Here is a 26,583-nt window from a genome sequence, read left to right as displayed (position 1 = left end):
GACACTGTCTTTCATTTTATCATTATTATTTTCTTTCTTTGAATCAAGTTGTAAAAGGAATTATTGGTAAAAGCAGTCAGTTGTTCTCCAGTTTAAAGATTCTATATAAAAAGAACATAACAAGGGTGCTTCATGAAATTTATTTATTTGTATATTACAACATATGCAAAATACTTCAAAAATACTTGATTTAAACATTTTTTGGACTTTTCTTTTTACAATAAATGCATGTTTCACAATAACAAAAATAGCTCATTTGTGCAATAACTAAAAATAAAATTTTTTTCAAGTTTTATCTCATAACTTCATTTATTTTGAAAAAAAAAAAAAAATCAATGGAATTAGTGCTAGAATTCTTGATTCAACTAATAAATAAATGCATTTGTCAGTGCAAAATTTCATCTTGTCTTCTTTATGTTATGTATTTTTAAAGTACATTGGCTTGAACCTTTTTCAACAGAGGAAAGAGAACATAGTTATAATACACAAAATTGATTCTTTTTTTTTTTTTTTTTTTCAACAATTAAGTTGCAAATTTTGGGAGGCAAGACAAAGTAGAAACATTAGTATGTACCTGCTATATGTTTGACAATTTTGTGCATCAAAATGTTGTACTCATACCTTTGCCATCAACACAAAATTGAAAGTTTAATATAATGTAAGTTACTAGTTTACAGTGGATGTTTTGAATGAATTTAATGCTTTACATTAAGATAGCATAACATTTGTGTCATACATTTTTTTTTTTTACAAATGCTTTGATGATTTGTCTGATATGTCTTCAGTATCAAAATGTTTTAAATAAATACATATGTACATTTTTATTTACATATATATGAATGAAACAAAAGGTTTGAATGATGAATATGTACATTATGAATAATGAGCATTAAATTTTTTGTAAAGTCATGATATTAACTTTCACATTCACACATTTCTTTCGAAGTTTCAATTTTTCTTTTGATTTGGAAAAGGGTACATTTTATTTGCCCCCCCCCCCTCCTCCAGCTTATATTATTCCACAAGGAGCATTTTCATTGACGAAAAGCCTGAACCATCTACCCTACACCTTAAAGGATCCTGCTAATCCATTTTCCCCCAAAGTACGAAAAAAAGGTGGACACAAAAGGTTGTGCTTTAAAACCTAGTAGTAACTCGAAAACTTTGAAGGTTAAATGCAAATGTCTGTGGAAACTGGTATCTGAAGGCAAAAGTGACCCATTTTCAGTTGACTTTCCCATTGCCTATGTTAACTATCTCAAAGAGTCGTAATTTATAGAGAAATGTGTCTCACAACTGACTGTTAACTAAATTGAACTGACTGTTAACTGAACTAATAAAAAATATTTAGTTTGCCCCCCCCCCCTTTTTTTAGTATTTTCAAATCTTTGAAACGCATTTAACTGTTTAATGCTTTAATGTTCAACATATTTAATGCATATTGAAGGAATTTTAAAGTTAAATATGAGAGAAATAAAAGTTTATTCTATTATTAGTTATAAATTTTTATAAATTTAAATTTGGGAAACTGACGAACCCAATTCCCTCCCTCCCCCTAAGCATGTATCATTCTTTTTAAAAATGAAAATGTGCAAGGAAATATATCAGCTTTCTGTAAGTTTTTATCAAGACAGTTCAGAATATTTTAATAAACATCTTTCAATATGATCATTTACTTCACCGATTCTCTCCTGCAGTCTTTTGGAAACTTGTTCCATTTTCTCAACCGGTGTAAAAAGTGGTTCAAATTGTTCAATTACATCCATTAATATTGCACCTGCTTTATGACTGTGGTGCAGCCACTTTATCCTGTCGACAGTTGCTCGCCTAAACAAGCAAATAGTGTTGAGCATTTGCTTGTGAAAAGTTCGAAATCGTCCATCTTGTCCTGCTGGTCCATAGAGTAATGAGTAACTGTCTAACAGTCCACTTTCATTATCTATGAGCCAAAGAGCACCATTTGATTTTGATCTCACTAAATTATGGATAGTCTCGTGCAAAATGGAGGGCTTGCCTTCCTTGTCTGCAGCATCTTGCATGCTTGCAACTCTGAAAGTAGAAGGTTGAAAAAGTTATGTTTTTTGAATTTCAGGTGGAATAAGCTGTTATTCCTAGGTAAGATTATGCATGGTTGGGTTTTTAATAATAAAATACTAAAGACATCTCGAAAGTAATCTTTAGTTTAATAAATTTTTCTGTTAACAAATGAAAAAATGCTTGCAAATCTGAATCAAAAAATCTGCACTCCTTAGTCAGGAATATCTGTATTTTTCATTAAAAATCGGCAAAACACAATTTACAATTCCCCATTGTATAAATGTTACTGGTTTTACTTTTGGCCCCCCATGTTTCAACAACAAAAAAAAAAAAAAAAAAATATATATATATATATATATATATATATATATATATATATAGATATATATATATATATATATATATAGAAATGACACATTGATTATTTCAAAAAAAAAAAAGGAAGATCAAAACCAGAACTACTTAAATGTACAGCATTTTTACTTTCTTCTATATCCAGTGGCGGATCCAGCCGATTGTTTTGGGAGGGGCCATCCGAAATTTTTGAACAAACTCTCCAGGGCCTAATTTAGCTCCATGCCGCCCCGAGGCAAATTTGAAATCTGCTGCCCCCCCCCCCCCCCCTCCCTAAAAGAAGCAAAATTTCCTTGACTCAAAAAAACGTAAAAAGTGTTCCCCAGATTCAAACTGTCAAACTTATGAAGAAATGATGGCGTTTCACATTCTGAGGCGCCCCGATGAAATGATCACAGTGATCTCCCAAACATTTTTTTATCCGGCAAATTTTGCAGACGATTCGGCAAATACATTATTGAAAAAACGTTTGACTTTCATAAGATGTGTGAAAGTAATCGTTATTAAAGAAAAAAATTGTCCCTGTGGAAAATGAAAGAATGCTAATATTGTACTTTCAAGAATAACAATTTAATTCAAAAAACGTGTTTTATAATAGCAAATTTGCCGCCCCTGAAAAGTTTGCCGCCCTAGGCAACTGCCTACTCTGCCTATTGGGAGATCGGGCCCTGATAACTCCCCAGAAATTTTATTAAAATTAAGTTTTAAAAACTCAATTTTCGGGGTAGCGAGGTATTAGGTGAGGGGGAATATCCCTCGAAAATGTTTCAAAATTCAAATTTCCGAGAAATTTTTGAAAATTAGGAAACTAGAAACGCATTTTGTCTATTTTTAATGATGTATGGAGAAAGGTCAGGTTTCGGGCGCTGGCCCCAAAATACTTTTTGAAAACAAAGCTTAGAAACCAAAATATTATGTCATTACACATTGAGAAGTTAGAAGAGGAGGGGTGCTCTTCTAGCTCTTCAGCTGTCCAGCCTAAAAATGCACCTTTAGGTAATTTTTGCTTAGTTTAAAGGAAGTGTGAAGGTGCTTAGAATCTTTCCTTCCTGGTAATATTTTGCCTTTGAGGCTCTAAAAATTCGATTTTTAATTATATTTATACATATTTTAGAAAGTGATAGAATATTCGTGAGCTCCTCCAAAAACATCCTTTTCAAGCTATCATCACGATATAAACTAGGGAGGGAGGGGGTCCTATCAAAAATCGTTTGTAATTGAAGTCCCCAAAAATTTCATTTAAGTTGCTTTTAAGCAAGTTAAGTGATAAGGGATGGATAAGCTAGTTTCCGTTGACATTTTTTCCAAATAAAAGGCTTAAAATGCAATTTTTTGTTACCTATCAGGGCATTTGTGAAAGGGCATGGGAAAAGGGGGGTTCTACCCCTAGTTTCGAAATTAAAGCCATAAAAACGAAAATTTAGGCTCTCTTTGGTCTTGTGAACAATAGGTATACTCTGAGAACAGCAGCATTTAGAGATCGTCCAAGTGTCTGTAGTTGGAATCAAAAAATGATGTAGAGAAGATGGAGAAAAATTTTCGAAATAAAAGTTTTGTTTTGAGGATAGGGATATAATTTATCTCTCAATTGAGGCCTATACTTCTTTTTCAGTAAAACACTTGTGTTAAATTTTGTTATCTTCTCATAATATTTTTTTTCTTTTTTTTTCTTAAAAAAATTCCTACAATCACAAAGCTCTGGGAGGGGCCATGGCCCCCATCTAGATCCGCCCCTGTCTATATCTAATACATAGAAGAAAGTATTGGATTCGTGCAAATTTTCGAATTTCGAATTTTGACGGATTCGAACGTTTTGAGGTGTGCTGAGTCCATTTCGACTATTTTTGGAAAATGTCTGTCTGTCTGTGTGTGTGTATGTGTGTGTGTCACGTCTGTGTGTGACCAGTTTTTTGTGGCCGCTCTACAGCAAAAACTACCGCATGAAATCGAACAAAATTTGGTACACATATGTGCCCCTATGTGAACTTGTGCCCATTGGTTTTTGGCGCGAATTCCTCCAAGGGGGGTGGAGCAATGGGACGTTTTTTGAGTTACGCGTGCTTGCTATTCCTCAGAAAGTAACTGGCGGAATTAAACAAAATTTGGTCCATATGTTGCCATTAACAGGAACAGGTGCTGATTCAATTTTGGTGTCAATAACTCAATTGGGGGTTGAGCTATAGAACGTTTTTTGTCGTCAATTGTGACTGCTGTATCTCAAGAAATAATGAACGAAATGAAAGAAAAATTTATCGGCAAGTAGCCCTTAGTGGGTATAAAAGCTGATTTCATTTTGGTGTCAACAGCTAAAAAGGGGGTAGCGAAATCGCCCGTTCTCTTTTTTCCATAGTGAGTGCCCTATCTCATGAAGTATTGCTACGTTCTGGTTGAAATTTGGAATATATGTGAATCCATATGTAAACAGGCTTTGGTTCAATTTTGACGCCAATCGCTCCAAGAGGTGTTGATTTTTTTTTTTTTTTTTTTTTTTGCGAACAAAAATAGCTTTATTAATGCAACAATTCGGAACTCCAGCGCTCGAATACGCTACCTTGCGGTGATTTACAAAACTGCAAATGAAACTAAAACATTGCCACGTTGCGTTCCACGTGTGTCTGTTGACGTAAAAACACAGGCAGTTTGTTCTGAGTATTTATTAACGCAATCGATGAGTCTTAGTTTGCTTTCAGCTACAGAAATTAATTCGTCCCTTAGTAGTATTCTCGAGCTTCTCAAAATAATGTTAGTTTTCCTTATTTCTTTCAAAAAAGTATTAAATGGTGGAAGCATAAACAAGAAAACTCTGGATTAACAAAATTGGATAACGTTATACCAGATAAATTTTTTTTATTGTTTTGTATGAATTTGTAAGAATATGAGTTTTTTTTAATCTTAAATTAATTTAACTAATCATATTTTACAGCAGCATTTAGTTGGAATGGACAGTATGCAAAATATTTTCTTGAATTTATTATCGTAGAACAAAATGAAAAATGTTTAACCGAGAAAGAATTTACTTTATTCCTTTTATTCTCAGTTGAAAGGTTTCGCCAAAGTTGTTTAGGGTTATGGTGTAAGTATTGTGCGAGCAAAGTAGCCTTGGCGAGATTTCGCGTTTTTAGTTAAACCATTTTTAATTTTTATCATGAGTGGAATAAAATGATAGTAAGATTACAGAATTCGATAAGTAAAAAGAAATAATGGTCAATCAACTGCAAAGAAAACTACCACCATATATAAACTGTGAGTTCACATTTTATTTATTTTGTTCTGAGTGAATTTGAATAAATATCAGTTTTTCAATTCGATGAAAAAAAAAACGAACTTAACAACATTGGACACTTTTCCTTAACCTAATTCCACATAAATGATTTAAATAACCTTTGTTACTACAGTATCCTACTGAAATAGACAGTATGCAAATAAATTTTCTTGAAAATATTTATCGCAGAACAGATTGAAAAATCCAGAAAGAACGTTAAGAATTTGAACAATAAAAAATAAAAGTTCGCCAAAAATCTGTTTATAGAGTTATGGTTTTAAAATTGTGTGAAAGAATAATGTATCTTGACAAGATTTCGCATATCAGTTAAATCATTTCCATAACGAATGAATTAAATGCATGATCCAATCATATAGTCATAGAAATAAATTATCTAGTGTTAAACGTTACTCTTGACAGTCTGCCACGTATGTGCACTATGTGACAAAAATGTCAACAAATGCCGGAAATGTCACGAAACTGAACTTAATATGTACTAATGTATAGAAAAAACGGTACAAAATGAAAATGCCGTTCGAAGCGAACCAAAAATTTATGAATTCCGAATTCAACATCGTGAAAATGGCTGCTTCAGAACAACTTACTGTGTGTTCTGCATTAATTGTTTACTTTCGTAATACTTTTTGGTTTCTAATCTCTTTCTATGTGGGTCAGAATAACCAAAAGACTTTGAAAAATCTTTTCAAATGAATAAAGCGAAAAAATCATACATACGAACAAAAATCACAACACTTTTAGCCTTTTCTTCGTTACCACATGCGTTTGTTTTAGTTTTTAAGTCGGCCATTAGACAGTGACTGCAGTGCCCCCTATAGTTCGTTGGAGTTACGAATAAGAAAGATAAATCGTAATAGATTATCGTCTGCGTATTTCTCGTGATTTTAATTGTATGGAAATGATCGGAAATATTATCTCAATGATTTAAAATTTTTAACTGTTGCCATTTTATGTTTGTTAACAAATAAAATATTTGTATTTAACTCAAGCAAGGCTTTTAAAATAACTTTCAATTTTCGCTCTTTGCTTTGCTTTTGCAATAATTCAGACATTGGAATGGTCGTCAAGTTTTTGCATGTGTAATTTTGTTTTTGTTGGGAATATTGCTTCCTCGTCAAGCATGGGGAAGGATCAGAAAAAAAAGAAAAATATAGAAGAAAGTTTCGTAATGGCCACAACATACTAGTTTAAAACATCAAATTGTGCAGCAAAGATTTTTTTTTTTTTTTTTTGTGAGCGGGTTGAATTATCCTAGCATTTTAATGGCTCCCTTTGCTCAAGCTTGCCTTGGCTCAAGGTTTCTACAAAAGTTTGAATGCATCATATTAATGATTTATGAACAACTCCCAATAGGCAGTCGTTAACAAACCATACATTTTAATAAAATGTCTTGTAAATTACATTTAGGGCATCTAAGTTAAGCTTCCTGTTAGGAGACATTCCAATCCAATTGTAGTGTATAAACTGCATCTATTCTTGACCGGATTTTTAAAACATAACTAGTTGAGATCAATTTATTTTTTAAAAAAATGAGGCTTGGCTGTTGTATAAATATGATTGTGGGAGCTTATGGTTTAGGTGCAATTCTTAAAAAATAACAATAATAATAATCAACTACTATTGTAGCTGTTGCAAAATAACCTACTATACAAAAATACCTTAAAAACCTTAGGAAGAGGGACAAGTTTTGCCTTCGCTTTCAGTATTTGACAAAGTTCAATAGTTTAATCTTGACTTATTGCATTTCATCTAGTTACTTCAATAACATGAAATAAATAACCTTTATGATCAAATTTTATACATATTTTCTTTAATAAGAAATCATGCAATTATTTTAATTTGTTATTCTTTTCAAAGGGTGTCCGCTCAACCTAGAAAGTCATGGATTTCGACTATGATCGAAAATGGTCATGGAAAATCATGATTTTCGGCAAAAAATGCTCAAAAATCATGGAAACTTATAACTGGTCATGGATTTTTAGTTAGAGAACATGCATAGTTATTGAATTATACGAATTAGTCGCAAAATTTACGGATCTTTGCCGTTTTGCTTTTACGCTTCAGTCCCGATTTTTTACACTTTTCGAAATTCGATTGTAATTCTTGCTCGATCTTCTTTACTATATGTGGTTTTACCGTTTGAACATTTATAACTAGGTGATGAGCATTATTTTTTTACCTTAATTGTGTAGTTGACAACTTATAGACTTCTAATTTTGTCGCTCTCATTGGACTCGAAAATTTTAAGTCATTCGCATCCGTGTTGATTCAAGAGACTCATAAAAAGTATTATTAATTTTCAGCAGTGTCTTAAATTAATGAAGATTTTTGAAAATAAAATTTGCTTAAAAAATTAATTTAGGACGTTTAGGACATCGATAAAATACAGAAAACAGAGAATTTTCAAGGGTAAAATTTTTAAAAAGTTCGAAAATATTGCGAAAATCAAAATTGGGATTTTTAAAAATATTTAAAGCTTATCCTAAAATGTTTTCAAAAATTTTAGATTTATAAATGTATGTCGTTGGTATCAAAATATTTAAGCTAAAACTCTGTAATTATTTCATGTGTATCGCTATTAATATTAATTGTTTTTCAGTTATAATAGTAGGTTACATTTCACTTAAATTTGAATTTTTCGAAACATATGTTCAAAGCATAGATCAGATGGTTGCAATTTAATTTTCACAAAACACTAATTTAGATATTCTTGGGAAAAATTAATGTCTTTTTTTGAGGTGGGGGGGGGGGGGAATAACATCCTGGTGAGTCAAGCAGAAGTCGGGGAAAGTCATGGATTTCAAAACTCGAAATGTAGCGGATACCCTGCATTTATTTCTCATAGCATTGTGCAGATCTATACTTCAGCAGCATTCTAATAGTTTTTGAAAATTTGAATTATAGTTTGTGCACAAAACTTACCTATCATAATTTCCTGTGATATAGTCGAAAATTATCAAATCACTCCATTGTAGCAGTTCTTCTAATTTATCTACTGGTAAAGTGAGAAGTGAAGCAGAATTTGCAGAAAGACAAGTTTTATTCACCAAAGATGACAACAACATGGATGGCATTTTGTCTCTGAAAAGTACAAAAATTTATTATTGTGTGAATCGAATAATACTGCTATTTAAAATTGTAAGGAGTTGAATCTTAGACATTTATCATATTATAATCTTTTAATGAAAGATGCTGTTTCTTAAACGCATTCTAAAGGAATTTTTTCTAGAGGGTATTATCTTTGAATCAGTGGCATAACCAGAGGAGGCTTGTGCCCACCCAAGAATGCGGAGTGGAATGTTTTTCAAAAATGTTCTTTCTTGCTAAAGAAACGAAAAGGAAGAGCACATCTTCAGAAAACGAAAAGTAAATGTTGGGAAAAAATCTTAATTGTTTTGAAAGGAAATCTTACAATTGAAAATTTCCTACAGTGCAGATTATTTATGCACCAATTACGTTCCCACTCCCGCTTATTTCTTTTATTAAGTCTTCAAGATGCTACAACCCCGAAGTGCACCTATCCCCTCCAGAAAAGTTACAGAGTCCCTCAAATGTTGTTTTCATGGTTTCGTAAAAATTTCCGGGGGAGAACCCCTGAACACCTCACTCGCCGAAAACGTGGAAGATCGACCTAGTTGCGTTTTTGGAACTTCAATTTCAAAAAATTGCTGGTCTCCAACGGAACGAAATATGTTCTACACACTACAATCGCCTTTTTAAGACATAAATTTTGAAATTTTTTCCAGGGACAAACATATTTACTTTCTTTTAGTGCTGTAGTTGGTAAAAAGATTTGGAGGAATTTGCTCTGGTATTAGGGAGCAGGGGGGACTCACCATAGGAAAGAGGTATGAAACCATTTTATATTGCATTTGCATATTATTTTTGCAGTGAAAAACCAGATATTTCCTGCTACAGTGCCTCCTCCTCTCTCAACTGCAACATTGCACCCTTTCATATCACTAACGAATGACGAAAATAGCGTTTTTAAAGCTACAATTTAAAAAAAAATAATAATAAAGGAGAAAGCCTCTTTTCCTTAACATCATTAAGGAACGTCTAAAAAATAGTGAAAAAAACATTTTTAGGTTTTCAATTCGGGAAAAATGACCAGATAGAGTCACAGAACAGTCCTGCTCTCTAAACATCATCGAAAGATTGTCTATAATTTGGCTTTCATTAAATCAATTTCGAAACATCGGTAGGAGAATAAATGAATTCGAAAGATGATTGGATTTAGTCCCTGAGTCCTGTTATGTCCCATTATGTCAGCAAATATGGTCTATAATCACGTTAATAAGACATCGATTTCGAAAAATTTCCGGTAAAGACCCCTTCCCCTCTGGATACGCCCATGCGTTCTGGGGTGGTCTTCTGCGGATAAAATTAGAAATTAATTTAAAATTCAGTTACATTTTATGTTTGCGATTGAATAGTAATAAACATTTTGATCATTTATACTGCGTTCGGGACAAGTTAAGGTTGTTCTGAGGAGACATTTTAATAGTCAACCTTCTATGCTGAATGGTTTCACATTTTCAAAAGAGCATGGGGAAGGGCGTGACTATTCCGCGTTTATAAACACTAACGAAAAATGTAGCAACATTCTTAAATTAGAACTTCTAGTTACCTTTCTAGATTTTCAATCCATTGAATAAGTGCTACTGTAGTGTTAGTTTCCCAGTTGGACTTGATGAGATTTTTCTTGACATTTTCATTGCTCCACATGCCCACGAAACCTGGTTGCACTGCTGCTAAGGACACCACCGGGACGTTATGAATGCCAAGAAGACGCGCGAGATAGAACGACATCACTTCTCCTGAAATGAATAAAAACATAAGATATACTGAAAGAAAGCTGTAGGGTTAAAATCTTTACTAATAAAGCTGAAAGTCTGGATGTCTGTTACGCGCATAGCCCTTAGACCATTCGGACGATTTTCATGAAATTTGGTACAAAATTAGTTCATAGCTTAGGGGTGAGCACCTCGAAGCGATTTTTCGAAAATTCGATTTTGTTCTTTTTTTATTCCAATTTTAAAAACATTTTACCAAGGAAATTATCATAACGTGGACGAGCAAATTACCATAACAAAGACGAGCAAATGAACATAGCAAATTGGGGAGAAATTTATCATCCATTATTTGTAAATATACAGGCGAACCAAAAGACCTTTTAATTTCTACTACGGGTAAAGTCATGCGTGTACCACTAGTGTTTAATAAACTACGTGTAAAATTTTTGCGTGAAATATCTTTCGAGCTTACCGTCACTGTTTTCTTTCTTTCTTTTTTTTTTTTTTTGAATAATTTCATTTACCAAACAAATTGAATTGAAGACTTTTTTTTTATGAGAATGTCTTTAGGTAAGCATTCAAATGTTTTAACCGTTTGAGTCACAGTTACTTTTTTTTGGGGGGGGGGGGGAGGGGGTCACCCTTTTTTTCCCTTTTATTTCTAGCCAGTTGTTAAAGCCACTGTCAATTGAGTGAAAACATTTTTTTTAAAAAATGATAGCCTTAAACCAAGCCACTGTGCCTCAAAAATTCTCTATTTTGTTCTTGTGATACTGCTAAAGCGAAAAATTTGTCGTTTATACGTTTTTATCTTGTTATAAGATAACTATCTATTTGTGTTGGAAGTATGACCATACTACTAAGTTGTAACTTCAATAAGGTTTTTGCTCTAATCAACCAATCATGATCAAATTTCAAACTGAATAAAAAATTAAATTTTGAATAAAGTTGTAACTAGCAAATTCACATTCTTTCACAGAATAATACCACTATTATTTTTAAATTATTCAACAAATCGATAACTTCTCTATGCTTCAGCTAATTAAGTAACATGAGGTATTTTGTTGAAAACTACAGAAACTGTCATCGCATAAGATTTATTTTATTGAAAAGTGCGAAAGATTCAGAAATTTTTCTATCTTTGCTGAGCTGTAAGTTCGTTTTCGCTTCTCTAACTTAAAACGACTTTTCTGTAACATTTTGTTCTCATAAGTATTTAATAAGGATGACAGCTCTTCAGAGATGCGATATAAAATAGATTGTAATTGTTAATATAATCATTTCTTAATTCAATAAGGCGCCTGGCTGAAAGAAAAAAATCTAAATCAAAATTGCTATTATGAGAAGTTTTTAACTGTGTAAATGTACTTTTCGCGAAAATGAAAGTGTCGGTGATTTCGCGAATTTTGTATGAACAGAAACGAAAGTTGAAAAATCCTGCCGGAAAAAATATTTTGCAAGGCTTAAATTTTCGCGCTAACTACGGGCTCACCAACGTAGAGAAAGTTGAAGCCTCGTGGAAAGAAGTGCTTTTACAGTATTGTAAACGCACGACTTTTCGTGAGGCTTTAATTTTCACTAGCCCGTCGTAATCGCGAAAATTTTACTCTAGAAAATGTAATCGGTCCTAGTCCTGTTCATTTAAAATTCCCGAAATCCCAGATATCTTCATTTTCGCGAAAATTACGGCTCATGAAAATAAGTGCTTTACAGAACTAGAATTTGGGGAAAAGAGCGGAGAAAGTTTCGAAATGTCACTAATGAATAGAAAAAGAGGAGTGATGTAGAATTAGGTAGATTAAAATTTTCTGGTAATTCAAATTTTATAAATCTTACGTTTCATTCTTAATTTACTGTAAAACTCACTTGTTTGCAGCGCCTGATTACAGGTCAATTAGGCAATGTCCTAGGGTAGCTTTTTAGGTTCCCCCGATTGGTTAAATTTGTTTTAGCCAATGGATAAAACTTGACTATGGGGGGGGGGCGAAAAGTGTCCGTCCCATGGCCTCCCGATATTTTAATCGGGCCCTTCTTGTTTATGAAAGTGATCAAACTTTCATAACCGTCTCAAAGCTAGATAAGCGAAAACAGTAAAATAATCTAACTCTTTAACACCTTAAATGTTAAATAACTTGGGAGTTGTGGTCAAAGGAATGAGAAAATTGTTAAAATACAGTAACGCTATGGAAACAAATGTAATAACTTAAAGAAGTTTCAATTTGAATTCGTACTGAACACGGCCAAGAGGCATTTTGAGGAAATTCAAAACGGAATGTTGAAATGTCTTTCCATCAGTAGATGAATTTAGCTTTCATTCAATGTCAATATATAAACACATTACCCTCCTTTGCGTCGCGCACGCGCAGTCGGGTAAAAATGGGCTATGTTTTCTGGCCTGACCATCGAAGTTATTTTTAACGTAAGTACATCGTACATGAATTCAACATGGAAGTTACCTTGAACGAGATACTGATGAGGAGACCTGTATCGAGCACAAGCTTTTGAACCATCTTCAAAGGTGACAAATTGGTTTTTGGGTCTGCCGCATCTGTTCCAAGTCGGAGGATCGACGCTGAAAACACGTAGACTGCGCAACTTTTGCAACGCAAATTGCGCGTCGACGATTTCAGAACCTGAAGAAACAAAGTTCGAAATGATGAAAGGGTAAAATAGGAGAAAATATTTGACACATTTCTTAATTAACTAGTTTCGAATTTTAATAAAGGCACAGCCGAAGAAGTCATGGTAAAAAAAGTCTGAAATTACGTCACAGAACTACAATGTAATTCTAATCGTTTTAACCTCCATTGTCAGTTACATTTTATAAATAAAAATACATAATTACAAGTGTAATAAAGGTTTAAATTTGCTCACATCATAAGTGCCGCCGAGAGCCTCCGGCACCCACTTTGGAAACCCCTGACCAGTAATAAGAATTTTTAAAGAAATGTGCAGTTTAAACTTTATAATAATTTTTTATAGACTTGCATAATGAACATATATCCTTCTACTTCAATTGAGCTATATCTAAGTATAAATTTCATAACCTCTTTACTCTGCAAAAACAATGCAATTGAAGACACAGTTAGCACTTCATAAGTCCAATAGCTCACTGACTGACAAATGTAGAGGCATTTTTATTGACTCACGTACTTGAAAAAACATCGAATATTATTGAAATCTTGAAGGTAACTATTACGGAAAAAGGCAAGTGGAACACGAATGATGAAAGATGCCATCCGGTGAAAATTTTCCCCATTCCTGCAGATATAGTGTACCGAGTTGTTGAAAACATAGTTGCGTTAAAGATATTGTTCTAGATTGTACATATTTTAGAACAAGAACCTTAAAGGTATTGTTGTAGAGAAAAAACATGTTGTGCTTCAGTTTTAGCAGATAAAATGCAAACTATACCTTCTTTTATTTTAAATAAAAAAAAAATATATCTGAAAACAATTTTTTGTTTTTAAATTGTTATTTAAAAAATGGCAAATTACTAGTTTTTGTTTTATGTTTCATTGAAGTTCCACGTCTTTTCCAGTCTCTAATTACAATTTTCAAAATTCTTTCTAGATTTATCTGATTCTACAAATTATTACACCCTTCTCTCTTCGAGATCGGACATGATAGCAATAACCCCATAAAGCTGCAATGAAATTGATCTCCCAAAATAAAATACTTTATACATTTAATAGGCACCTTATTCAAGTCATTTATAAGCCTGACTCTAAGAGCTTAATTAATTTGTGTACTTGATGCATGTTTCACTATCTCAAAATGGCCATTAACGAAATACCAACACTTAATTATTTTACACTTCGTAGATAATGACCACCATAAACTATGCAATCTTGAGAGATAAAAACCAAAGGATGGAGTTGATAAATTTATTCCTACCTGTTGATTTTATCGCTTTAGGATCAGGAACGCTAAAGAAAGAAATGCAACTTCACGCGGAGGTAACCAATTTTTAACCTTAGGAATAAATTATTTTCGCAAAAGCCCTAAAGCGGCGGCTTGTCAGTCACCTTTACCTTGTAGCTGTATTTTATTGGCAGGATGTGGAAAGCTGTGGACTTGAATGCTAACAAAGTTGGAAAATTTATGGTTTTCCTTCTCGCTGTAACTAATTTTAACATGTTTCAAGAAATATTAAATGATATGAACATGGTAGAAATTGAACTATTTTGAAAAGAAATTCTCGGATTTAGCAGCTCTTAGATAAAATAATATTTCTCAAAAATAATATTTGAAGTTTATTTAACTATGCTACGTATAAACTACTCGGTTCAACTTTCATGCTGAAAGAATCGTGCAAATAAATTTCTCAGTTTTTGTAATTTTTCTCGGCAAATTAATTGGATGTATTTTTCTCATGATTTCTGACGAATTTAACGGTCAATGGAGCTTTTAAACTTGCATAAGTCAGTCTTGAATTTCAATGGTTTTTACTTTAAGTTACGGTTTTATATTGTAGCTAATTAAAAGTGCGAACTATAAAAGTGAATTTGAACCACTTAAACAACACTGCAATTTTAACTGTCGTCAATTAAAAATTAATTCGTTGAAATAATAAATAAATAAATAGAACCGCTCATCCCGACAGTTTGAGCCAGAGCTGCAAACATGTTTCAGCATTAATAGCCTCATGTAGTGAATTATACTATGCACGTTTAAAAATCACAGCAGGTAACATTTAAAAGCCCTCGGTACTAAATTTCACGGTTAATATAGCAAGTGCACCATTTTTAAAACGTGGGGTTTTAAATAAGATTGCATAAGCACAAGCTGTATAGCAACAGAAACATGATTTAAAATTTACTCTTACTAAAATTTAATCATATTCTAGTAATACTGTGTTTTCAAATTTTATTGACTTACTGTATATTTTGTGTCTATCAAGAACCTATTTCAACATTATTTTTACTGATTATTACCTAAAAATGTCCACAAGAAACGTCTGTTCAAAACGACGAACTTTTCTAAGTAAAAGAACTTGTTTTTCTTTTTCTTTTTTTTTTTTCTCTTCTGTTTTTTTTTTTTTTTTAAGATTACACAAAAATATAGTTTCTAATGAGATAATCACAAATATATTCACCTTTTGGAGTTCTTTTTTCAAGCTCCTCAGACCAAAAGATTCCATCTTCCACAATAGGAACACCTTCTACGTTGATGAGGTAAATGTTTTTCCGTTTCGCCTTCTTTCTTTTATTTAGTATTCTTACATATTTTAATGATTTTGGTGGACTAGATTGAAGAAAAATGTGTGATAATGTACTGTTCAAACTTTTTTTGAAGTCGTTAAACATCTGCTGTACAATTGAAAAATCTGGTTGAAGATACTTGAGCCCATATTTGTCCGTCTCGTTGTAGTCGAAATCTCCATCCTCAAAGTTTTTGTTGTCAGGAAATTCGTTATAGTACTCGTCATCTTCATCGCCTGGATCGTAATTGTTGTCCGATTCGACATAATCGTCTGCTTCTTCGAGATCTGATAACTTCTGCATGTTCTGCTGAGGAGAAGATACAAGACGAGTCCTGAACCACGCATTGTTGTTGATATTTACCATCTTGGATAAAAGTGAGCTCGAAATGGATTTTGAAGTCACACCTGCATCTTCCAATGCTTGCACTACTCTTCCCGTCTTCACTTGGTAAGAAAGTGGCCATTGTTGTACTGAGACGGATACTTGAATGCACTTTTGGGGCGGAGTTAATAATATCACAAATATTAAGAGAGTCACCAAGGTTAAGCTCACAGCAATGACTCGAAGAGGGTAAACCTAAGCAAAGTATAAAAAAATGTTATTGCCAATGTTGCTGAGTAAGTAAGATAAAATTTGAGTACATAGAAAAATATGTAAAAAATTCATTCAAGCTTATATCAAAAAAAATCATTCAATCTTATATCATTTGCAAAAACATTTTTGCAAGTTATTGCTATTTTGGATGATGCTTATGTAAAGGTTAAAATTAAAGCTTACATCAATGACTTGAAAAGGGTAAATCAAAGCAAAATGTGACAAATTTCGTCGTCAATGGGACTGAAATAAGTAAGATATAATCTGGGTACGCAAGACAAAAATGTATATATCAGTTTCAGGAATGATTTTATAGTAAATTGCTATTTTTTTTTATTTGCTTGTTTTTGTTAATCCTTTTGATACGCATTTTTATTTTAATCCATTAGCAATCTTTCTATAAAATATTACATTTCAAGCTATTGTAAAAAAAATAAATAATATTCAATCTTCGCTTCTTTTTTCTCGTATTTTGTTTAAAAGTTTAAAAAAATGAAATACAATAAATAATAAAAATATATTTCACGCAATTCGTTTATCATAATGTTTGAAATGTTTGCCTCAGTAAGGTTAAATGCACTTGTAGTCAAATTGAAGAAAATGAATAAAAGTAAATGAAACCCAAGAGAAAAATAAAGCTTTCTCATTCGTCCAGCAATTGCCTTCATGGCAGAAAAATAAGTAACAATCACCTATCCCCCCTCCAAACTGTAACATCAACTTAGAGGAAAAATTGATTTAAAAAAAGTGAATTAAATCCTTACTTTATAGACCGTCATCTTATCCTTCGCTTAAAGCAGCACGAAAACTGCGAAACTCCAGCAGGTAAGTCTCCTCTCTTCATTTTAAGTTGTCATCATCAGTCAGAAGACGAAGACGAATCACCTGTTGAAATAAGAATATAATTATTAAAACAAAGAAAACTGAAGTGCCAATATGCATTAGGCGGTGATAATTCAAATCGTTTTATTCAGAATCAAATGTCTGCCAGAGGCATTAAGCCTTTTAAAGATATTCTTGTTAAAGAAAATAAAACAAGAAAGTGAAAGCTATTATAAAGGCGATTGGCAAAGGCTGTTGAAGACCAGTTTGCGTGACTATTAATAATATTGTTTCTTATAATGTTCATATCTATTTTTTGCTTCTATTGTATTTTATCTTTTCTTGTTTTGCTGAGGTTTTAGCATTTAAGATTTTAAAAAGAAAAACAATGTCGTCGTAATCGAAGTGATCGTTGTGATCAAAGTAGAACTTTTCTTTCTTTTTTTTTACATTCTGGATTATCACTTCATTCGCACGATTTCTCTCACGTCACGCTTCTGTTCTGCTCCTGACTTTAAAGCATATTCTCAACATTTTTTTTCTTCTTTTTACAAAAAAGGAAGTACTGTATTCGCGACAAAATTTTCACTCAAAATTCGGCTTTAATTTCCATTCTTCTCACCCCCGAATTAATGATGAGTTTTTTTTTTCAACCCGATCACACGTTTATAAGTACCTTAGAACGTATAAACACCCGAATTATCCATTTTGACATTCCCCGAGTTAATTACAACGACTTTTCTCGTGAAGTCCGTATATATGTATGTGCGGATGTGCGTATGTATGTCGCATAACTCAAGAACTGTATGTCCTAGAAAGTTGAAATTTGGTACGTAGACTCCTAGTGGGGTCTAGTTGTGCACCTCCTCTTTTGATTGCATTCGGATGTTTCTAAAAGAGTCTTTTCCCCCTTTTTGGGGGGAAATCATTGTTAATTTCGATGTATACTCAAGTGGTGTTATAATTTGGCAGACATATACCGCCAGTCTTTTGGTCGCCAAGTTTGCGACAAGTTTGGTGATTTTTTTTTCAAAAAATCTTGTTTCAATTCGGTCACTGTTGGTGATATTTAGAGAGTAAACTATTGAATCACATTAAAATTGCCAATAATGGGAAAATGACATTAATATAGGAGTAAAAGGAAGTTATGTGATGCACACATCAGATCGTTTAATGAAGTAAATAGATTCTAAACAACGAGAAAACTAAACAATACTTGAAATACGCTTTTTAACTGATGATAAAAACAATGAACTAGAATAGTAATTGTTAAGTTAATTTTGTTAAGAAAAGTTAACAAACAAGTTTCAAGGGAGAACTTAAGCAATGTGGATATGACTTAAATCAACTTGACTTAAATCAAAGAAATCTTCGAAAACCTGCATTGTTTGAGAAGTTTAAAATTCCCAAAATCCACAAATTATATGCTTGCTTTAGGTTCAACCTTGAAATTAATTTGTTAAATCTACTAACAAAATTAACTTTATGATAACTATTATTTTTTTATTGTTTTTGGCAGCTATTAAAAAACAACTACGTCGCTTCAACCACATAAAAAAGTTGCGGATCAGAATTTCAAGTAAATAGCATACCCTAGCTTAAAAAGTGTCATTTATTGCAGTTTTCGAAAATATGTTCAGTGTGTTCTGAAAATTTTTACATAACTTCAGAGAATTAAACAAACTAGTTGGGAAAAATCAGAAAAAATTGCTTGATTTCCCTACATTGGTAGAACAATGGTGAAAATACATGTAATGAAAAAAGCGTTGAAATATTAATAATTCAAAAAACATAATTCTTGCTTTGTCATAAAGCACATCGATGAAAGAAAGTTGTTAGGCATCAGTTTTCACTTATCTGCTCTAATATTCTCAAAAAAAGCCCAAACAAAAATTTACTCTTTTTATCTTTTTTTTCATCTTTTGCTGTCGCTAAAAGTCCCAAGGCTTTTAGTTGCCATTTTTTTGCCATCTTCCCCTTTATCCGCAATCGCCGCCACTGAATTAAAGTCAGTACGTACAATGAATAAAATTTATTTAGATTGTTTATAAAATTTCAGGTCGGCACCTTATTTATTTTAGGTAAATGTGTATAATGTTCTTACATTATCAAGCGATTTTTATATATATATATATATATATATATATATATATATATATATATATATATATATATATATATATATATATATATATATATATATATATATATATATATATATATATATATATATATATATATATATATATATATATATATATCTTAAAATGTTAAACCCGCCACTTTTTGTAGTTCGTAATGCATTTCCACTGTGCAAACGAAAGTTAAGAAGAAAAAAAAAAACTATTTCTAATGGCTAAAAAAGACGATCAACGCGATAGCACTATTTCCATTCATCTCTGTCAAAAGCATTCTAACTGGAACTGTAATTTGCTGAACACTTCAAACGAGCAAGGTCCTGAACTTGACAGCATCAAGTTGTTCTACGAACGAAAGAATTTTCCAAGGGTGTCAAGAACTCGCTGGCAAATGAAGGTCTCTGCAGTGAGAAGCGAAATTGAACTTGAATGAGCATTCCATTTTGGAGAATTTGTAATCATGTAACCACAAAAAAAGGGAAAAAAAAGAACTTGATTGATGCGAGAAAATGGAAAAGGCAGACACGAAACCGGTGGTCCTGTTCTGTGAATGTGCTTTCTTTTTTTCTCTGCTGGAGAAGCTATTTTTAAAGTTACGAAAGTAATTTTCAGTCACTGATAATGTTTTGATGTTGAGGAAAACAAGTATCTTAGCAATAAAAATAAGGACGCTGCAACAAAGAATGAAAAAATTTAATGCTCAGTAAAAATTGGGCAAGAGTCGTAAAAAGATAACATTACATAAATTGTAGAAATTCATTTTCTTTTTAGTTTCGTTTTAGATTACTTTATGTGCCTGATAGCTACAGTAGAACACGGTTAAAACGAACTGTCAAAACTCCTAAAAGTTGTTCGTAATAGTTGCTATTCTTAACTACCATGAATAAGTGATATCGTAAAAAATAAAGGAATGCATCCGTGAATTAAAAATAAATAGGAATACTATTTTTTATTGATGATACTCATTGTAATTTAACTATAAACTGTTCTTACTAGTTGTGTCTCAAAGCATGTTTGAAATCTACGCTGGTAAACTAGTGCGTGGGCTTTATTCGCAATACAAAATATTCAACATATACTTCTAGATACGTAATGGGAGCTAACTATTTGGTAATATTTTATATATATAGTAATCTGTTCTAGTGAGGAAAACTTACTTTCAAAGATATAAGTTACTTATAAAGCATATGATAATGCAAACCTTTTTAAAAAATTGATCCCTACATATGTTGCAATATTTTGTTATCAGTTTAAAAAATTGCGTTATTACAAAATGCTAAAGTTTTTTTTTCTTTTTTCTTTTTTAACATTTTGAATGAAAAGTAAGGCATACTAATATTTAGTGCAGTGTTTATTTATTTAATATTAAACTCTTTTTTTTTATTTTAAATGTTTTGTACAACTAGTCAAGTGCATTCGGTGCGAAGCGGATGGGGCAAAGAGAAATAGTTAATTTCGTTTAATTATTCGATACAGTGCTAAATCGCTTGCGTATTCATTTATTCATTAATTCACTTGCATTTCTTCATTTAATAATTTATTTATTCACTTACTCATTTTTTTCTCAGGTATTAATTAATAAATTAATTTGTTCATTTATTGTTTCATTTATTCATTAATTATTTCATTTACTCATTCATTCGCTTTTAAATACTTATTACTTGAAGTAGAAAATATTTCATTAGAAAAGTGTTCCATTTTTCAATCTACCCCATGAAAAAAAAAGAACAATTTTAACTTTTTTTTTTTTTTGAAAGTGCAAATTTACTGCTAAAAACTAAAAAAAAAAAAAAAAATCCAGAGCAAGTTTTGCTAAAAATACACTGTTCTTTCCAAATGTACTGCAATTTCCAAAACAAAACTCTTATTTGTTAAATCTGAAAAGGAAAGTTCCCTTAACTATTTCACTTTGCCCCACATTCCCCAACTTCACAAGATTTCTATGCTTCATAATATTGCATTCAATATTACAATGTAGGAGGAACAATTTCAGTAACTACAAAAATTGATTCAAAACTGTAACTTCAGAATTATTGAATGATGCAATAAGCTGTGTAGAATTTTACCAACTTTTTTTGAGTATCAAAGACGTTTTTTTTTTTAATTACATAACAAAAATATAAACGAATTATCAGGGGACCGCGAAGATTGACTTAATAGCTATAAATAAACTTACAAAGGAAAAAATCAGATTTTTTTTTTCCGATTGCAAAAAATTTACAAACAGAGATTTCCTTTCTTCTCAAAATAGAGAAGCGTCTGAAAAATTTTGCTTAAAAATTAAATTTTTATAATTAGAAATCTAATTTTTAGAAATAATCGCTGAGGTTCACACCATCGAGACCTGAACGAATTTCGCGAACAATTTCGGGAATTCAAGTGTAATGATGGAAAAACTAAATGAAATTGGAAACAGTTATGAAAAATGAACCAAATATACACATAAAGATGTAGAAAATTGATTTAAAAAGTAAAAAATGCGAAAGGAAAACCAGAAGTTAAAAAAAGATAGAACAAAAAGTACAAAGTAACGAGAGAAAAAGTACCTCTGTGCGTTGGTCATTCTTAAACATTAAATAACAGACGTTTTAATCAACTTCGAAAGTTCGAAATTCATCTTACGTTAAAAAAAATCGGACCTTTCGATTGGTATGAAAATTACAAGCGTGCCAGGCCTTTTTGCGTAAATGCCAAAATTTAAATGAATTTGTTTCACTAAAAATAAGAGTGAAAAAAGAACGAAACCAAATTTTTGTAAGGACTGCTTTTTTATGCATGATGGAGCAGTACATTTGGACTGATATAAGTTTCATTGCCTCGCCTTTTATAATTAGTGCAAAAAATATTTAAAAAATTAATTTAAAAAAAATGGAACAGCTGTTATTGTACATTGTTCACCTGTCAATGTAATGATTTAATGAAGCAAGAACTCTTATAACTTTATCTTGCTTTACTCTTCTCTAAGTTCAAAAAATGGAAATGAAACCTAACTTGTTTTAATTTACCACAGAAGAATCGTTCCGATTGGCATCTGAAAACTAATTTCAACTGTAGTGAATTTCAGAGATAACCCGAGACCTAACTTTAGTTAATTAAGTAGAATGCAGTGGAATAACGACGGACCCCATCCCATGAGTGTGAAATGATGCAGTAACGGACATCCCCCAAAGAATGACTCAGCTGAGGATTATCGATTCGCAATCATGACGTGTTCTTTGCCCCCTCAGTAAATCGACGACAAGGATTTTTCTATTTCTCTCTCCCGCTAAAAAAAATGAGCTCTAGACACAGGCAGGCTTGACCATGTCTAGTAGAGCTTGATTCTTCGCTTGGTGTTTTTCTAAGGCATTTCACTGTATTTTTCCCAAATGTAGAGTCTGCAACATGACTTTTTTTGCCATCACTATTTAATTTACTGTTTGATTAGCATACTGCTTTATTTTGAGTTTGTGTGTTGGTAGGACTAACGCAAAATAACATTTTGTGCGAATCGAACGGTAAATTAAATAAAGTTATGGCAAAAAAAGTTGACATGTTTCGTACTCTACGTTTGGACAAAACATTGTGAAATGGCCCTTAATCGCAGGAACTCTCTTTTACTACTGTAGGTAATTTCTTGGTTTTAGCTAACTTTTTTATTTTTAGTGATTTGCGCTGATCATCTTGTTTTTCAACCTCAATTCGAAAAAACAAAATGATTACTTTAAAATCATCGATGTATCTAAATTTATTTCACGAAGATTCTGAATACAAATAAAGAAGAGTGCGAGTGTATGTTTGTTTATTCCTTATACTTACATCTGCTTATGTCGGATCTTCAATAAATTGGGTGTGGATGTTCTTCGGTGCACAGATAAGGTCGCCAGAGGGTTCCAAAAGTTCCATACTATTTGAATTTTAGATCTCAAAAATTGCACAAAAGTTCGGTTTTCCGTACAAAGTACCGTACTGTATCCAGGATTTATCATAATGGGGTGGTTTCCTTCAGTCAAAAGTAGTACTTTTACTCATTAAAATGGATAGAACGAGCAAAAAAAAAAAAAAAAAAAATCTATGGACCCAAAAAATACTTTTATTTTCCCAACAGTTTTTTTTTTTTTTAAATTCATTTTTTTAAAATGTCCGGTTTTTCAAACAAGGTGTGGTCTTTATGACTTCACAAATGATGCAATTTCGCACATCTACTACGTTTGCACGTTATGATAATCAAGCAGCGAATTAAAATTGCGCTCTACGCTTGCTACCAACCATATCGTTGCCAATACACGTGAGTAAAGATGCGAATTAAATATTTTTCTCAGTGAATGGCAACATTGAATGGCGTTTCATCATTTGTGTTGTCACACGACAGAAGTGTAAACAATGAAAACGCACCTATTTAAGTAATTTTTTTTTAAATATTAAACTTAAATAAATTATTTAAAAAATGGTCAGATGCAATGTTGTTAAGCATGCTCTTTCAGAAAAAAAAATACTTTTAAAATTTTGGAAACAACCCCATTGGTCATTCATAGTTTTTCTTAATTAGTTAATTAGATGTATTCTCGTACGATATATGATAATAAAGTATATATACTTAAGAGTAGTACTAAAGACTACAGATTGACGCATTACGAAACTAACATAATGTGTAATTTGTACACAATATCGTATTACTAAAAATAATTTTTGAGTTAATGGGGTTACATTTAGGGAAAGTTTATGGATGTTACTAAAATAAAAGTTCGCAAATTTATTTTGAAAGAAATAAATTTCATTTATCATTTTAGAAGTACAAGTCAAAGTCTTTCCGATCCGTGATAAAGGTCATTTCGTGGAAGTTCACGAAGAATAAAATATCAATAGTATTAGTGATTACAACAACACTTGTAAAAGTACAAAATGAATTAATTGCAAATTCTTAACAAGTCCATGACTTTTTAGAAACTTTTCAATTTCAAATTACTACAACAATGTCCTGCTATATAATCCATAGAACAAAAATATTCCTCTATTTCTTTCCATTAATTCTAAAGATTTTAGAAGAAGATGACTTTGATATAATTTAAATGAAATAATATAATACTAATCAAGGAATGAATAACAAAGACTTAATAGACTTAAGACTTATATATTACTTAATAAAATAACATAAATAATTTATGTGAACTGAAGAGCAAAAGAATGAAAAGGGTGAACGCAGTCATGATGAAAATAAAACAATGCAACTCGGAGAAGAGAACATAAGCTAAAGAAAAAACTCCTAAACCATAAACTTGATCTAAAACCAGTTATTGTAATCATTAGAATGATATCAGATAATAAAATATGTTTTGCAATCATTAACTAATAAAATATAATATGCAATATAGAATTGATCTAAAATCACTTATTGTGATCATTAGAATGGTTTTTAATTAATAAAATATTTTTGTAAACATTGATTAATAAAATGTAATAAATAACATAAAATTGATCGGAACTCAGTTATCGTGGTAACTAGATTGATAAAAATTAATAAAATATTTTTGTCAGCATTAATTAATAAAATATAAGGAATAACATGAAATTGATTTGAAACCAATTATTCTGGCCAGTTGAATGATATTAGTTAATAAAATATTTTTTGTATTGTTAAAAATTTATTAATAAAATAGTTTAGTTTACAAAAAGTTATTTATTTTATGAATTTATATAATAATTAATGAAATAGAACAATGCGCAATGGTCTTTTGTATAATATTAATAAATGAAATATTTTAACTCACATAAATTATATTGATTTAATTTTTTTAGCATTGATTGAAAAATATTTTAGATCTTGTATATTTTTTAAATTTATTTTTTAATCTTAATTCGTAAAATATTTTAGTTCACATAAATTGTTTATTTTACTAATTCATATATTAATTAATTAAGTAAAACAATGCGTATTGGAAGAAACTCGGAAACGAAAACACTGAAAACTGAACTGAAGAAATCAAGAAAAAAACTCCCAGACTATAAAGTTTATCTAAAATCAGTTACTTTGTTCGTTAGAATATAATAAGGAAACAAGTAATGGAAACAATGATCATAATAACGATAAAAATAAACCAATATTTTTTAAAGAAACTTGGAAGATAAAAAAAAGAAAGAAAGAAAATTTCCAGACTATTCAAAAACCAGGTATTATGGCCATTTGAATTACATCAACTAATAAAATAGTTTAGTTTATATAATTAAAGTAAGATAAAGTGTATTTATGTAAGCTAAGGAGCAAAAAAATTTAAAGTGACAAACGTAAAACAAACTCAGAGAGGAGAATATGCAGTTACACCACTAAAGAAAAACTCCTAGAATATAAAACGGACGTAAATCCACTTATTATGGTCGATACCATCACATTAATTAATAAAAGATTCCAGTTTGCATAATTTTTTTATTTATTTTATTAATATTTTAAAAATTGAATAACAATTTCAAAACAATGAAAAGAGTGACAAAATAAAAATGTGTGTTGAAAGAAACTCGGAAATTAGAACATAAAGTTAAAGCGTTTAATCAAAAATAAATAATTTATCTGAACTAAAGAACAAAACGATAAAAAAAAAGAGTAATAAAACAAAGAAAACCCTATTGAAACAAACTCGGAGATGAGAATATACAGTTAAACCAAAGAAAAAACTTCTAGATTATAAAATTCACTTAAAACCACATTATGGCCGTTCGTATCACAGTAATTATTGAAAGAATTTAATTTTATTAATCTACTTATTAATTAATAAAATGAAATGAATTATTTAAATAAACTAAGGAATAATACAAATTAATGAAAAGAGTGAAAAAAACTCGGAGAGAACACACAATTAAATCACCAAAGAAAAAACTTCCAGACTATAAAACTTATCTAAAACCAGTTATTACGGTTGTTAGAATTATATTAATTAGCAAAATATTTTAGCTTATTTAAATTATTTATTTATTTATTTATTTATTTTTTTTTTTTGAATCTGCTTAGTAATTAATAAAATAAAATGAATAATTTATATTAAAAAAACTAAGAAATAAATGAATTAAAACAGTCACAAAAATAAAACAATGCGTATTGAATGAAACTCGGAAAAAAGAACATACAGTTAAAACACAAAAGAAACAAACTCCCAGACTATAAAATTTATCTAAAACCAGTTATTACGGTCGTTAGAATAAAAAGCACCAAACAATCATTACCCTGCATTACCCTTCTAGAGCTCGGAAGCGTTCCATTATCACTGTGTTCCTTTGCTCGTTCGACGCAAGTGACGAAGAGGCCCTCCGAAGCAGTCGATTACGAAGAGGTGTTCACGATGCTTAACTATCTGCTTCCTGATAACGTAGAACGTGACGAGGAACAC

The 26,583-nt window shown here is 31.2% G+C and overlaps 1 protein-coding gene across 2 annotated transcripts; it reads right to left on the bottom strand.

Moving 5' to 3' along the window:
* Positions 1-125: 125 nt before the first annotated feature.
* LOC129219661 (four-jointed box protein 1-like) lies at positions 126-26,556 on the bottom strand. 2 transcript variants are annotated; one of them, XM_054853938.1, is made up of 7 exons: positions 26,420-26,556; positions 17,033-17,153; positions 15,566-16,250; positions 12,924-13,100; positions 10,302-10,491; positions 8,594-8,752; positions 126-2,049 (listed from the first exon to the last, which is right to left on the bottom strand). In XM_054853938.1, the coding sequence occupies exons 2-7, from the start codon at positions 17,045-17,047 to the stop codon at positions 1,626-1,628; spliced, it is 1,650 nt and encodes a 549-aa protein (XP_054709913.1). In that variant the 5' UTR covers positions 17,048-17,153; positions 26,420-26,556; the 3' UTR covers positions 126-1,625. The 2 variants fall into 2 exon arrangements, with proteins under 2 accessions (XP_054709913.1, XP_054709914.1); XM_054853939.1 differs by having other exon boundaries at positions 26,430-26,550.
* Positions 26,557-26,583: the final 27 nt, after the last annotated feature.

Source organism: Uloborus diversus, chromosome 4 (genome assembly GCF_026930045.1).
Source record: "Uloborus diversus isolate 005 chromosome 4, Udiv.v.3.1, whole genome shotgun sequence".
Lineage (NCBI taxonomy): Eukaryota > Metazoa > Arthropoda > Arachnida > Araneae > Uloboridae > Uloborus > Uloborus diversus.
The sequence above is the reverse complement of the archived record's forward strand: the minus strand, read 5'-3'. Positions and strand labels throughout refer to the sequence as shown.

Bases quoted from the DNA above. Each gene is read 5' to 3' on its own strand.
- LOC129219661 (XM_054853938.1), bottom strand. The intron at 10,492-12,923 runs GTAACTTCCATG...TATTCATTTCAG, and splicing joins TCATCAGTATCTCGTTCAAG to GAGAAGTGATGTCGTTCTAT. The intron at 2,050-8,593 runs GTAAGTTTTGTG...TTCTACTTTCAG, and splicing joins ATCACAGGAAATTATGATAG to AGTTGCAAGCATGCAAGATG.